This window comes from Coenobita brevimanus, unplaced genomic scaffold (genome assembly GCF_032717465.1).
Source record: "Coenobita brevimanus isolate Jiangsu-jjx unplaced genomic scaffold, ASM3271746v2 jjx.HiC_scaffold_3616, whole genome shotgun sequence".
NCBI classification, from domain to species: domain Eukaryota; kingdom Metazoa; phylum Arthropoda; class Malacostraca; order Decapoda; family Coenobitidae; genus Coenobita; species Coenobita brevimanus.
Window position 1 is genome coordinate 6,557 of NW_027644659.1, and position 15,094 is coordinate 21,650.

General features: G+C 44.8%; 1 protein-coding gene across 1 annotated transcript; it reads right to left on the reverse strand.

Annotated features, from left to right (window-relative positions):
- Positions 1-9,276: 9,276 nt before the first annotated feature.
- On the reverse strand, positions 9,277-14,761 carry LOC145390214 (uncharacterized). The gene is made up of 3 exons (XM_080265217.1): positions 14,741-14,761; positions 9,358-9,926; positions 9,277-9,289 (listed from the first exon to the last, which is right to left on the reverse strand). Exons 1-3 carry the CDS (start codon positions 14,741-14,743, stop codon positions 9,277-9,279), a joined length of 585 nt encoding a protein of 194 aa, XP_080121343.1. The 5' UTR covers positions 14,744-14,761.
- Between the last annotated feature and the right edge of the window lie 333 nt (positions 14,762-15,094).

Below are 15,094 nucleotides of genomic sequence, written 5' to 3' on the forward strand. Positions count from 1 at the left end.
GAGAGTTCAAATACCTGGGTACAGTGATAGAAAAGAGAGGAAAATGTGCAAAAGAAGTGGAAAGTAGAGTGACACAAGGAAGGAAAGTAGCTGGTGCAATGAAGGCCTTGATAAGAAACAGAGGCTTGGGTGTTGCAACTGCACGGGGCTTACATGAAGGAGTGTTAGTGCCAAATTTAACATATGGATGTACGACTGTGGTGTGGCATGCAAATGAAAAGTCAAGAAGACAGCAGTGGAGATGGGACTGCTGAGGAATGTATGTGGAGTACAGAGGGTGGAAAGGATATGAAATAATGTGATTCATGGAAGTTGCGGAGTGAGGAAGTCGGTGGACACCAGAATCAAAGAGAGTGTACTGAGATGATATGGGCATGTGGAGGGAATGGATAACAATAGAGTGGTGAAGAAGGTATATCTGAGCGAATCTGAAGAAGGGAGGAGGTGAGGTAGGTCAAGGAGAAGGTGGAGAGATATGGTGGATGAGTGTGTGAGGAAGAGAGGTTTGAAAGTCGTTTAGGCTAGGGACTGACAAGAGATCGAGCTGGTTGGATGAATGTTGTGAGAAGAAGTGCATGATCAGGGATTTGGCAACCCTTTATAACGTGGCAGCGTCAGATTGACTCAATCCGATATGTTTATGTGAAGCTACAGAACGTATCGAATGTTTTGGGGGTATCAGATAGAGCCGGGATTCCGGGGGCCTGAATGATGAGCGAATGGAAGCGAGGCCCATTGGTCTGGCCAAAGTTGGGCTGTCTGGAGATTGCTACTCCTCACCCTGCCCTAAGGTGGGAAAGGAGGTCCCAATGATGATGATGATGATGATGACGATGGTGGAGGAGGATGCTAGCCACAAAGATGTGCTGTGGAAAGGATATAGAACCATAGTACTGTCTTTCTATGATGCTAGTCACAAAGAAGTGCTATGGAAAGGATATAGAACCATAGTATTGTCTTTCTATGATGCTAGTCACAAAGAAGTGCTATGGAAAGGATGTAGAGCCATAGTATTATCTTTTTAAGATGCTAGTCACAAAGAAGTGCTATGGAAAGGATGTAGGGCCATAGTATTGTCATTTTATGATGCTAGTCACAAAGAAGTGCTAGGGAAAGGATGTAGGGCCATAGCATTGTCTCATTCTGCCACTGAACTAAGAAACAAGCTGAAAAACTGTGAAAATCTTGGCCAAGTTAGAGTGAAAAGAGTATAGTAATATTGGTAGTATCCAATGTTTGGTTACCTACTACCAGACGCCTTGATCCCGTAAGGGGTGGCCACAAACAAATCACCATCTTCTCCCTTTCTGCCGCCATTGCACGGCCCTCCCCCCAGCTCACATCCCCTCTCACATATACATCTCTACTCCATCCCTCCATCTCATCCTCAGCTTCTCCCCTTGCACCTCACTCACATACTCTCCTCGTTAGTCTCTCACAAACTGATATATATTCTGAGGCTATGGCAATATACTGATGCTGAAAATGGTTGGAGTAAAGACGCTGAAAGAGGTGAAGACATGGCCGATAATGAGAAGTTGAACGAGGAGCAAAGGTGTGGACAACGAGTGGCAAACAGCTTGATGTAACTGCTGTCGTCAGCGGTGTAAGTCAGCCTTCAAGGTAAGACCAACTTTCTTTTTACTATAATTGACACGTTGCTTTGAAAAGAAGCTTTATCACCTCAAAACCCAAGTTAATTTAAGGGTGAACAATGGAGATAGTATATGACAAGCCTTTCCTGGCCCCATAAAGTTGGTCTGAGGTGCTGGGCTGGAGTCTTCCTCTAATTTGCCTCGACATAACCAGTTCTGGATTACTTAGTCAAAAGGATCAAAGCAAATGACTCCAGACTTGTACAAAAAATACCACCGAGGTTGTTCAGTCCCCACTGAGGTTGTTCAGTGCCCACTGAGGTTGTTCAGTCCCCACTGAGGTTGTACAGTCCCCACTGAGGTTGTTCAGTGCCCACTGAGGTTGTTCAGTGCCCACTGAGGTTGTTCAGTCCCCATTGAGGTTGTTCAGTTCCCATTGAGGTTGTTCAGTGCCCACTGAGGTTGTTCAGTGCCCACTGAGGTTGTTCAGTCCCCACTGAGGTTGTTCAGTTCCCATTGAGGTTGTTCAGTCCCCATTGAGGTTGTTCAGTGCCCACTGAGGTTGTTCAGTGCCCACTGAGGTTGTTCAGTGCCCACTGAGGTTGTTCAGTGCCCACTGAGGTTGTTCAGTCCCCACTGAGGTTGTTCACGGTACAGCTGATGCTTTGTGTACACTGATAGGTTGTTGTAGGATCAGCCCCAGTCTTTCTGGCCAGACCCATCAACCACAGGCAAGTAACCATCCCTGCAGGCTTATCCCATGCAGTGTACTGGTGCTCACTTGCGGCTGACTGTGCCTCACCACAGCCAGACACTGGGAAAAGTGTGGTTTGGTTTATGAGTGGATGCCACATTTGCATTTCCATCCATTTAACCGGCGCTGTAGCTGGCTGCACCTGACCCTATGGTGTGGTTATATGGTTACCACCCAGCGTTGTCAATGATTTACTGGGTTACAGGGAATGATAGATGAGGCCATTATTGTCAGCATTACAGACTTGACCGAAAGCGAGGCCCTCCTCAATCGAGCCTAACAGAACCTGATGAAACTCTTCCTTCCCCTCCTCACTAGTGTCCACAGCTTTGCCACTGGATGTACGATTTGTAAGGCCATGTTGAAGCTTGACCCTGAACAACCAACCTTCAGATGCCTTGAAGTCAGGGACATTGTGAAGGTGGGCAAACTTCCCAGCAGCGCCTTTCAACTCAGTCCCACACACTTGCACGCCTGCAGCCCGTTGCTGGCAGTACTAGGTTAATGTTGAACGGTTGACACTGTCATGCTGGGGATGCCCATAGCTTTCCATTTGGCACTGCGTTTGTTGCTCTTGCCAAAGTCTGCTGTGTACTGGGTCAGTTTGTTATGGGATTTCCTGATGTCATGCAGGGTTCAGCGGACCAGGTCATACTATTTAAGATGTGGGAAGTCGACCATCCCACATCAATCTTACCGAGGATCTCTTGCTTCTTCTGCAGGGTCATCATTACCCTCTTCCTCTTCTGTGGTGGAAGGACCATCATCACACACCCTAGGAAGAGGCATGCAAGGAACAGCAAGGCCTGAAGCAGGTTGGGAATAACCACAAAAGCCACCGCTTGTGCTGCCATAGTAACTATACGAGAGGAGCTGTTCACTACACGGTTGATGTGTGGGAACTGGGAAGGGTCGAGGGAGTCCCTAGCAGACACTGGGTGAACTACCCAGCCAGACAGCGTGGCGCCACTGGGCTAATCCCGTCCAGCCCAACAAAAATGTTCTTGCAGCCAAAATTTCCACCGGATTGCAAGTATTTTATCTGGATAAAATGGAAAAATGTACAAATAATGGTTTAATACAGCCAGATAACAGCGTCTGGGTTATGAATCGTAAAGATAGTGGACATCTGGATGAATGGGGCATTACTGTATAATGTGAATGAGGTCACAACCAATAACTGCTTTGAACTACAGAATGACACTGCCATTACAAACTATTGTGATGAAACTCAGTGATAAACACTGCAAACACTGAAGCATTTCAAGTCTACTGATGCTGAAGAACAAACAGGATGTTATGTAAACACTGCAAACACTGAAGCATTTCAAGTCTACTGATGCTGAAGAACAAACAGGCTGTTGTGCAACATAAAACGAAGGTGAAATGCATTAAGGAAGAAGAGCTTGATGATAACATAAACGCTGATGAAGAAAAGTTGAATGGAGTATAAAAGCAATGATGAGGGAGTGAGTCAGTGGTTTGATGTGCATAGGAAACATGCAGCTGGACACAGTATAACACAGGCGGGTATATGCTATGTGGATGTTAAGGAGTAAGACTAAAACAGGTGAGAGAGTTGATGGTACATGTCACAGTGGTGGAGTTACCTGCAGTGTGTGGGTGTGGGGGGGTGGCGGCTGATCCTGAAGGCAGTGCATGTATATCTGGTTATTTTCTACGGTTATCCTGGAGGACCGGATGCCATCTTGGTCTTCTTGGACGGCAAATACCAGGCCATCCTGCACCAGCGTCTTGATGTGCTGACTCATCTCCAGGAGGTTCTCAACCTGTGGGCAGTACCATACGTTAGTATATATAAACAGCATCCAGATTTTTTTTTTAATGTGTCTGACTCTGGGCATAGGCTTCACAGTCTGCTCCCAAGGCTCAGTAGTCCTCCTTCATACCATACACCTCTACATGTCACCACTTCGGCGCCAACACCCACTGTCCATATTGAATAAATGCTAGGGCTGTCTCATGCAGGACTGGTGTATTGGTATTAGCGGGAGTATTTTTATGACCTGTCGGGGGTTCTTCTGGTAGATCAGTAAAGTCTGTTTTATGAAATTCAAATCCTTAAACCGTTCCCTCCTCCAGGGGGATTTGAACCTGGGTCTGGTAGGACTGCAGGCTACCTCTCTACCGATTGAGCCACTGCCTCTACATGGGACACTATCAGTATATTCTTATGGAAGCTGTCAATATATTACTATTTCGAGACAATACTGGTGGGGAAGCACGATTAGGGACAGTAGCGGGTAACTTACTGTTATTTGCTGTGACATCTTTGTGATGGTGTTGATCTTGTCCATGATGGTGGAGGCCGGGTCTGGGTGTGGTGGAAGGGCGGGGGTGTGTGTGGCATCAGTCTCTGCTGCCAGTGCATCCAGGGCCGTCCTGATGGCCTCACGCACCTGTCCGTACTAACACAAACATTAGTGCTGAAGGCTCTGCCAACTATGTGCTAATGTACTATCGCAGACACTTATGGCTGGTACAACCAGCGTTGTCTATCCTCTTTTTCCTTGGTGTGAATCCTGTGCAGCTCGACTCAGTTCCTCCGAATCGTTAATAATACTAGTGAGAGGGAGAGTCGCCGGGAGATGTCTGGTGCAAGTGTAGAGGGTGGCAGTTTTGAGGGGAGGGGTGGGTGGGGAACGTGACTGAGTAAATGTGGCATCAGTGTAATACAGATGTGGCACAAGTGTATTTGTTAAAAACGTAGGTTTAAGATGTGAATGAGCTAAAACAACCTCTTTTTAGTGGTAACGACACTGAGTTAGGGATTCCACATATATCTCAGAATGCTAACCACAAGCTGTGTGTTGAGGTTAACATATACAGGAATTGTCATTTAGCGGCAGTGCTAGAAGTCTGATAAATGGTAACAGTTGGAAGTGGTGGCATGTTACATAGGTCTGACAGGTTAATAATCGGGGAAACTAATTACAGCTTTAACGAACAAGCGGCAAAAGGTATTGCCGTGGCATCTGACATTATAACAGATAACCCATAAAGAACAGCTACAGTGTATTGTGCATAATATGACCATACCCACAATAATATGAGTTTTTTCAAGTGTGTTCAACATTGCTTAAAAAAAGGCTGCAATTACTGAATCCTTGATGATTGCTTAACTTTTGACGTAGATAAGTATAATGTTTACCATGAGATCTGAACTGACTTTTATTCCGCAGTATCCTATATTTGCTTGTTCATGAATAATTGTTAATCTTTCCATTGCTATGGCATTTATAATCAGACATGATTATTTGTCTTTAGCCAACAGCACTATCTGATACGGCACAAACTTTAGATTTCTGTATCTTATCTTTGTAACCCCTAAGGTGTTTGCCAGTATAATATACCCTAGTTCTTAGTAGACCTTGAAGGGCTAACGTCATTGGCACGAGTGTATTACTCACGGTGATATTGACAGTTGGTTATGCAAGAGAACATAATGCAACATTAACTAAGGGAATATAATATCACTGTTAATACATCTTAGTATATTATTTTACACAAACATATCCCTCAGTAATGAGTCCAGCCACCTTGCTTCTCCACAACCTCCCGAAGCCTATCGGGCATGCTGGCCACCTCATTCCTTACGAGGTGTGGTTTCCCTTGGAATATTTCCCACTGAGTCATAATGTGGGCCGTCAGCTGGTCTGCCGTTTTCTCTGGTCCTGGTTGCCATGTGTTAACCAGGGTTCCCCAGATATTTTCCATTGGGTTACAGTCACAACCCTTACTCGCCCAGTGTAGGAGTTGCAGGTTTTCTGGACTACTAAACCATTCCTAACTGCTCCTGCTGTGTGTACAGGACAACCATCTTGGACAAGATGACTGGTCCAGGAGAGAAGGGGAAATTTTTCTCTCGTAGGAAGGTAGAAAGAAATCCTGCAGTATTTGACTATATTTTTGCGCACTGAATCGTCCCTGCATCTTCACTACATCTCCTACGCCATGGATGGAAATATAACCCCACACATTGCATGTCACGTGCCCACTTCTTGTCTCTTCATAAACATTGTTTCGCTCATCGCTGGCAAGAACAAACATTACATAATATTAGAGGGATACCGTGTTTGTATTAGAAATTAATACAAAATAATCTATAATTGGAAATTGTAGCCTACACTGCTTTCACTCCAGTCTCTTTGGAAATCAAAGGAAGGTGATCCGTGGGTAACAACTCTATATTGTGGGAAGTTGTTGCGGAGACGTTTAGGAGTCTAGAATTACTAAAGGAAGACTATTATAATAATTCAGAACACCCACCAACACCAGGACCTTTACATTTATCACTGTTAGTAATTAGTGATTTAACCAACTTATGTACCACATTAGCATTGGAAAGTGAACCGTGGTCTTTCTCATTTATCTTTGTTATTAATTACTGATTAAACGAACTTATATACCACATAAGATTAAAAAGTGACCCTTATCTTGTGTGTGTGTGTGTGTGTGTGTGTGTGTGAATTATCAGGGTCATATACTTTAATATTATTGTTTCTGCAACAGTTCAGTTATTAAACATCACCAGGTGTTGTTCTTCCTCCACACGTGTACATTTCCGTGATGGCAAGATCGGAAGGTTTTCTCATCAGACCACCACCTGGACCAGAAGTTTAGGCCTTGGTCCACATAGTGACGTGCAAAGTTAAGCCTGGCAGCACGGTGCGCTTCAGTGAGTAACTTTTTTGGCAGGAACCCGGTGATGTATTCCGGCCTTATGAAGCCGCCTCCAGACTGTACTGACAGACACATCCAGTTGGAGTCTGTTCCGAAGTGCCACAGCGTTCGTTATGGGGGTTTCCTCAGCTGCTTGTATAATGCGCTCATCCTGTACAGGTGTCATTACACGGGAGCGCGGTGTCCTGGCTGAGGAAATATTTTAAAGAGAATACGTACAAACAACTATTTTACATGCTCATAGGAGCGGTGTTAGAGGGAGGAGTTGGGGAACAGGGGGAGGTAGGAGGGTTGGGGTGGGCGGGGAGGTAGAGGAAAATGTTGGTGGACTGTGGTGTGAGGGAGGATTGCAAGGGAGATGATCCGTCACACTAAACTGGTGTCCTGTTACCTATACAACAGGGTTAGTATAACGTCGTTGATGCTGGTTTGCATTTTTGTAGGTCAAAAGTATGTCATACATCGTTGACGCTGTATTACGGGTTAATGTACAATTTATAACACTAGACAGTATAAATAATAATGTCAGCAAAAACATTATGAAACAGAGTCACATCAGACACGTTCGACATACACGTTTGGCAAGAAAAGTAACTACTGACCAAATCTTCCATAGTTAGGCTTTTTTACCCTGGTTAGTAAGATCTGTCTCCTCCCACCTCTTGATCCATTTTGTTACAGTTGTTGGGGATATGCCTAACTGACTGGCGATGGCCTAAATACTCGAGCCTCCTTTCCGCAGACCAGCGATCTGCCCTCGAAGGAGTACTTGCTTTTCCTGTCTGTTCATTGTGAATCCTGAACTGTGAATGGTGTAGAAATGCTTCTTGGTGTCTGGACAACACCTCGGTATACACCTGGTCTCACTGAGAGGCGAGACTTAATGGCACCAAGTTTGAGGGTGACAATCGCCTGATGGATGGTTTGGAGGTTGACCCCTGCAGGCAGACTTATACTGGCAGTTGGCACAAGGCCTAAGGAGTGCTTGAACGAGGAGCTGTTGGTTCTATCCAGGTCTAAACAGTTTGGTTTATACTTGCCCTATGACTACGAAAGATTCCAACAAGACCCATAGTCTCCAGGAGGTTATACTGTAGAACGAAGGATGGCTGGACATTTATACTGAATGAATATAAATGACAAAATTTGTGTTGTCGTTTCCATACTACTGTATGCCTTTACTTTGTGCTTGTAGTGTTACAAATTACCAACTGTCACTACCACAATCTGTGAAAGAGACTCGCATGGCGAAGATTACATGAATACAGATAAGTTAAAGGAACAGATATCTTACGATGTGTGCTCGTAACATGATAACCCCATTAACATTATAATTATGTAACTCGAAATTTATGGAACCATCAAGGAATTGATATCTGCAGTATTTCCTCTGCATTGTGTAATTTAACATATCTGACACACTTGAAAAAACTCATATTATTGTGGGTATGGTCATATTATGCACAATACACTGTAGCTGTTCTTTATGGGTTATCTGTTATAAAGTCAGATGCTACGGCAATACCTTTTGCCGCTTGTTCGTTAAAACTGTAATTAGTGTCCCCAATTATTAACCTGTCAGACCTATGTAACATGCCACCACTTCCAACTGGTACCATTTATCAGACTTCTAGCACTGCCGCTAAATGACAATTCCTGTATGTGTTAACCTCAACACACAGCTTGTGGTAGCATTCTGAGATATATGTGGAATCCCTAACTCAGTGTCGTTACCACTAAAAAGAGGTTGTTTTAGCTCATTCACATCGTAAACCTACGTTTTTAACAAATACATTTGTGCCACATCTGTATTACACTGATGCCACATTTACTCAGTCACGTTCCCCACCCACCCCCACCCACCCCACCCCAAACACCGCCACTACCTATACTTGCACCAGACATCTCCCGCCCTCTCACCAGTAAACGATTCGAAGAACTGAGTCGAGCTGCACGGGATTCACACTTAGGAAAGAGAAGACTGACAATGTTGACTGTACCAGCCATAAGTGTCGGCGATAGTATACTTCACACATCACAAGTTTATATGTCAGTGTAAGTGTGCTCATGTTACTACAGAAGCCTGGTGGTACAAGTAGAAGGGAGTGGCTGCCTACCTTCATGCTGGTGGTGACAATGTTAACATCAGGGAACTGTTCTTGGCACTTCTGTCTCCAGTCTTCAACCTCCACACTGCATTGGTCAGCGTGGTCAATGGCTGTGTCAGCCTCCTGTGCTGTGTTGGCATTCCGCAGACACTCCAGTCTGGCCTCCAGCTGCTTCACTCCTTCCTCTCCTTCTTGCTTCATGGCCACCACTCTGGCCACCTCCTCCTTTATCAGCTTCTCAAATGTGCCCATGTTGTGTGTGAATTCCTCCACCTTTTTTAACAGCTGGTGGTTTTGTTCGTTCTGGTCGGTCAGCCAGGTCACGTACTGGTCCAGCTGGGACTGGGTGTTTTGGGAGCCTGTAACCTGGCTCCTCATGCTGTTCTTTTGCTCCCCCAGCAGGGACCAAAGCTTCTTGCTCATCCCACTGGGCCTCTCCTGGGTTGTGCCACCTCTTGTTTTGACTGACATTTGTTTTTCTGCTGCAGGTTTTACACTTGGCTTTCCACCAGCTGCTCCTGCTGTCTGTGCCAGCTGTACATTCTTAAACTTTTTGACAAAAGCCTCCATTGCATAGCTTACTGGGAAATTATCCAGAGAGGTGGCGGGATGGCTGGCACGGCAGTCAGGGCAGGTCAGCTGGTTGGCTGTGGTCAGTTGTAAGATGCAGGACGAACAAAAGGTGTGGCCACACGGCAGAGTGCGTGGCCGACGCTCACTCTCATCATAGGTGATGCAGCACACACTGCACTCCTCAGGATTGTCCTGTGCAACAACAATAACATTGATTGCTTACATGTAACACATGATGGACATTGCTGACCTTACAACCTAAAAGGCAGTTTTAATATTCATAACTCACTGATGCTAAGAAAGAAAGCAATAACATGAGCTTTATATAAATGACGTCCATACTGTACAGTCGGCCTAAGAAGTGACAATGGAGTATCCAGAAGGTTGCAGTAAGTGATAATGGATAATATTCCTCTTATATCTTTGCAAGATCACACCTATTATGTAAAACTGTAATAGAAAACAATATGTGAAATACAAGATAGGTATCGGGTAGTACCAAGGGGAGACCATATAGAGGCATGAGAAGAGAACAAGAGATCAGGACAAGATGGACATACGTCCCCAACCACCACGCACCCCTCTTCCCCTCAACGGAATCAACTAGAGGTACTGCACAGTCACGCGTACTAACTTCTGCTCAGAGGTTACCCCTTCCTTCCCCCCTCTACCCTGGACAGAGGGAAGGGGGGAATCGCGAACAAGTCTACCCCGCCTTCTGCCCCCAACTCCCCCACCCTCCACCTCCAGCTGCCAGTTACTGATTAGACGCAAATTTTCTCATGTCCTGTAAACATGACTAAACTGTCATCCACACGTTTCAACGGCCAAGATTTGGACTATATTTTTAGAATAAATTATTACCGTATTGAACTGCATTCTCAAATTGAAAATATTCACCATCATTGTAATCCAGTGTCGTCCGCTGCACAATTCTGGGTTCCAGTGCTTACCTTTTCACTTCCCCCAGCTGTCTCTCTCTCTCTCTGAATTTACTTTTCCCACTCACTCTTTTTAAAATTATATAACTTTCTCTTTGCTTCTCTCCCCCTCTCCCCCTTCTCTCTCGTTCTTTGTCTTAAGACTTCCCCACCTCTCACCCCTCCCCTCCCCCCACCTTAGGCCTGATCAGCAGTCAGTTATACCATCACCGCTCCTTCGTATATCGTGTGCAGGCAACATTTATCACACACACTTAGGTCAGATGTATGGAAAGCTAATTTTTTTTTTTATATATATATAATTGTATTTCTCGTTATGTGCCAAGTTCAAATAAAGAACACCAGACCAATATTCGTAATTTTTTATTAGAGTGACCGTTCCACTTCACATAGCTGGGTAGCTGGGCTTATAAACTGCACACACACACACACACACACACACACACACACACACACACACGAATTAAATTTTTCACTGACAGCGTGGCGACTACAAATATAGTCATTCTAACTTCTGGATCTGCTGGCTCCAAACCTTCCCTTCAACTACTCATTCTTTACGGTAATAATTTATTCTAAAAATATAGTCCAATTCTTGGCAGTTGTAAGCGTGTGCGACGACAGTTTAGTCATGTTTACAGGACATGAGAAAATTTGCGTGCCTAATCAGTAACTGGCAGCTGGAGGTGGAGGGTGGGGAGTTGAGGGCAGAAGGCGGGGACAAGACTTGTTCGCGATTCCCCCTTCCCTCTGTCCAGGGTAGAGGGGGAAGGAAGGGGTAACCCCTGAGCAGAAGTTAGTAATCGCTGACAGTACATCACCCTGCTGCATTACCCTCCACCTGGACCAGCACTCAACGGAATCGGGGCAGGATCTGTGTCCCAGCAGACTCCATAAGTAGGAATACGACGACGCCCACTGTGCTTGTCAGGGGAAGAACTCCTACCGTGCTCCCTCCACCTGCTGCCTTCTGTAGGACTGACGACGCCCACTGTGCTCGTTGGGGAAAGGACGCCCACCGTGTTTCCCTCACCTGCAGCCCCTGCCCTGAGCAGGACCGTGAAGATGCCCACCACACGTCTCTCACCAGCAGTCCCAGTGCCTAGCAGAATCGAGGCGATGCCCACTGTGCCTGTCAGGGAGGCCCCACTCACCATGTGGGCCTCATCTGCTGAACCTTCGGCACCTATAGAGGGTCACGACCCTTGCTAGCCTCACTCCTCCAGGAGACGAGCGGGTCACGCCCCTTGCTCGCCTTATTCCTCCAGAGGCCGAAAGGGACGTCCCTCTCACTCTCCCCGCACCACAGGGGGCAGAGCAGGCTCCCCAGCAGAGTCACTGCTGGAAGAGGTCTGGAGTGGCCTTATAGTGAGTCCTGGGGTACACTCATTACAACCAGCGCCCCTAAGTCACCAGTCAATGTCGGACTCCTGAAGGAGGAGAGACCGCAGGCAGCCCTTGTCAGACTCCCGACGAAGGTGAGACTGCAGACACCAGATGCAGAGGGACGCCCCCAGAACTCCCGGCCGAGACCTCCCTAGACAAACCAGCAAATTGTTCCCCATGAGGGGCAGGTGCTAGGAAGCACGCCTACCCGATCTGTTCGGCCCCAGCCCCGAGAGCCGACACACTGACGGAGGTCCCTCCAATGAAAGGCCTCCCTCTACACCACCCAGCAGCCCTCACCCGACGATCAAGAGTAAAATAGTGGTACCACGCCCCTTCAGAGAGTGCACACCTGACGAGACACCTCCCACACCTGGGGGCCACTAGTCCCAGACTCAGATGTTTATACTTCATATAGTGTGGGTAATCTATCACATTGTATTGTGTCAAGTCACTGTATTCTTTGTGGTTTTAAGCCCTGTTCCATTGGTTGCATGCTCTGGGTCTTAGAAAGAACCCAATATTGGACCCACATACTCAGAGAGAAAGAAGTTGATCTCTGAGTACGTGGCATAACAATAAGTAAATGACAAAGTGCTTATGCATTTCAGAATTGTAGGAAACAGTTTGTTAGTTACGATAATAAGAAATCCTAAATGGAACTAATTGAAATTTCAGAACTATCGCTCAAGGACAGTCAGGAATAAGTTGCGGAGTTTAAGTCTACTGTGGTAGTAAGCAATTATTTCTGGTATCGTAAGACTGAAAAGACAAGGCCTTCAATAAACAATGAAGATCTGTTATTTTTATTTACGAGATATTTACCGTTAGACTACTGGTGAATAGTTAAAAGTTATTTATTTCCGTTTTTGTTGTCTCCATGGATGACGACAGAAAGTGGGAATGCGGCGTAAGTTCGTAGGCGATGTTAAATGGCTCGATCAACAAGCACAAATGAAGACAACTTTTACTGACAGACATGCAGCTATTACATCGCATTTGGCCACTTTTCCACTAAGAAAAATCTGTGGAAGACTTAGTATAAGCTTGAAAACTATCACTTAATGAAATATAAAAGAACCTTGCCAATTTGCTGAGAGTCTGAGCTCCATGGAGGATGCAAATTGTTTCATAGTCTGTATTATCCTCGGTGCCTGAACAACAGGCAAGAGTAATAAAATGTAATAAAAACCGCAGTGAGTTCCACACTTCCAACTCAGTATATTCAAGTAGACAAGACACAGCAGTTTAAAAAGAAAAGTATTCCAGATTTAAAAGATGGAACAAGTATGCACTTTTGCATTGCACAAATTTGTAAGCCCATGTTCTAGTCCTCTTTACTGCCTAGTGTCAGAGAAAAAGATATAATCTGTCATACCTATAGTCGCAGCACATGACTCTGAGGTTGTCATTATCGTACCCTGGCAACCTACCAGTCAAAAGTGCGTCCAATTTCGTATCATATTATACACAAATCATATTATTATGCACGAATATAGTATGCACGAATATTATTATACACGAACATATTATACACGAATCACATGCATCTCATATTATACACGAAATTGGATGCACTGTTGAGGGGTAGGTTGCCACGGCATGATAATAATATCCTCAGAGTCACACGCCACGACTATATTAATTTTGTATCAATAGGGTAGTATATAATTACATTGATTATATGCTAGGGGAGGCAAGGAATAAGAGGCAGAAAAGATCTTGCTGCAGCTTTGGGTAGGGTAACCTTACTAAGAATAATTTTTGTGGCATCCTTATTGTTCCTTTGTCATCACCATTGCATTTGAAAAGCAAGTAGTGTATTGCATTCACTAGAATTTTCCTAGGTTGGCCTTCGAAACTAGATAATCAGTTTATGAAATCCTGGGACATACACACGAGCACGGGGATATGCTGTGCACCACGCGCCGAGTAATACATTACATATTCAAATCGGGAAAACATATGTTACAGGTTAGCTTCTAATATATCATTGCCTCATGTTATTCATTTCTCATAATTATTAGCGTGATATACTATTTCTTTTCTTTTCTATATGACGTGATGAAGTACAGAAATTTTTACCTTGAATTCAGTAAGTTTTCACGGAAAGCATGGCAGTACAGAGTGTCTGAAGCAATCTGAAACTCTGTCATCACTTCTTGTGGCGACTGTACAAGTGGTGGTGTGATAACAGTATGGTGAACATGCCATAACAGAATATGCTATTGTACTGTAACATGTACAGTAACACTAATATTAATAGTGAGAGACAGTACAGTAGTGAATATTGATCTTTTTATCCACAAACTGTATGTCCAACAACATATGAATTAAGAACCTTTGTACACTAGTCCTGAATGTGACAACCTCCTTTGTATAGTACAGCATAGTGTGTGTGTGTGTGTGTGTGTGTGTGTGTGTGTGTGTGTGTGTGTGTGCTTCTCACTGCCTCAAATACACAAAGCACAAGCCATGTACTGTCAGCAGGGTAACAGTGTTGTTGTTGAAAGATTCCCTGCACATATAGTGCAGGCCGGGCCATACATTAGCCCGGTCAGTGGTGTATGGGCTGATTAAAAACAGTAAGTGGGGAGGACAGGACCTGGGGATTGCCCAGCACACACGTCCTGTCTCCTGACTGGCTTTGTGGTGTGTGCAGGGTAACAGTGTACTCACCATATTTGTAGTAGTGGCACTGTTGACTCTGTAGTGACTGGTGACCTGGAAAAATATAACAAGTGTAAATTCTTCCATTAGTTTAAGTTAGTCATTATAAGTTCCATCCCTGTATTAAGGCCTTCACTACCATCACCTCCTTATATATTGTGGTTGCAATCACATGGTTATATATTGTGGTTGCAATCACATGGTTATATACTGTGGTTGCAATCACAGGGTTATAATATAACCCTGTGATTGCAACCACAATATATAACCCTGTGATTGCAACCACAATATATAACCCTGTGATTGCAAGCACAATATATAACCCTGTGATTGCAACCACAATATATAACCCTGTGATTGCAA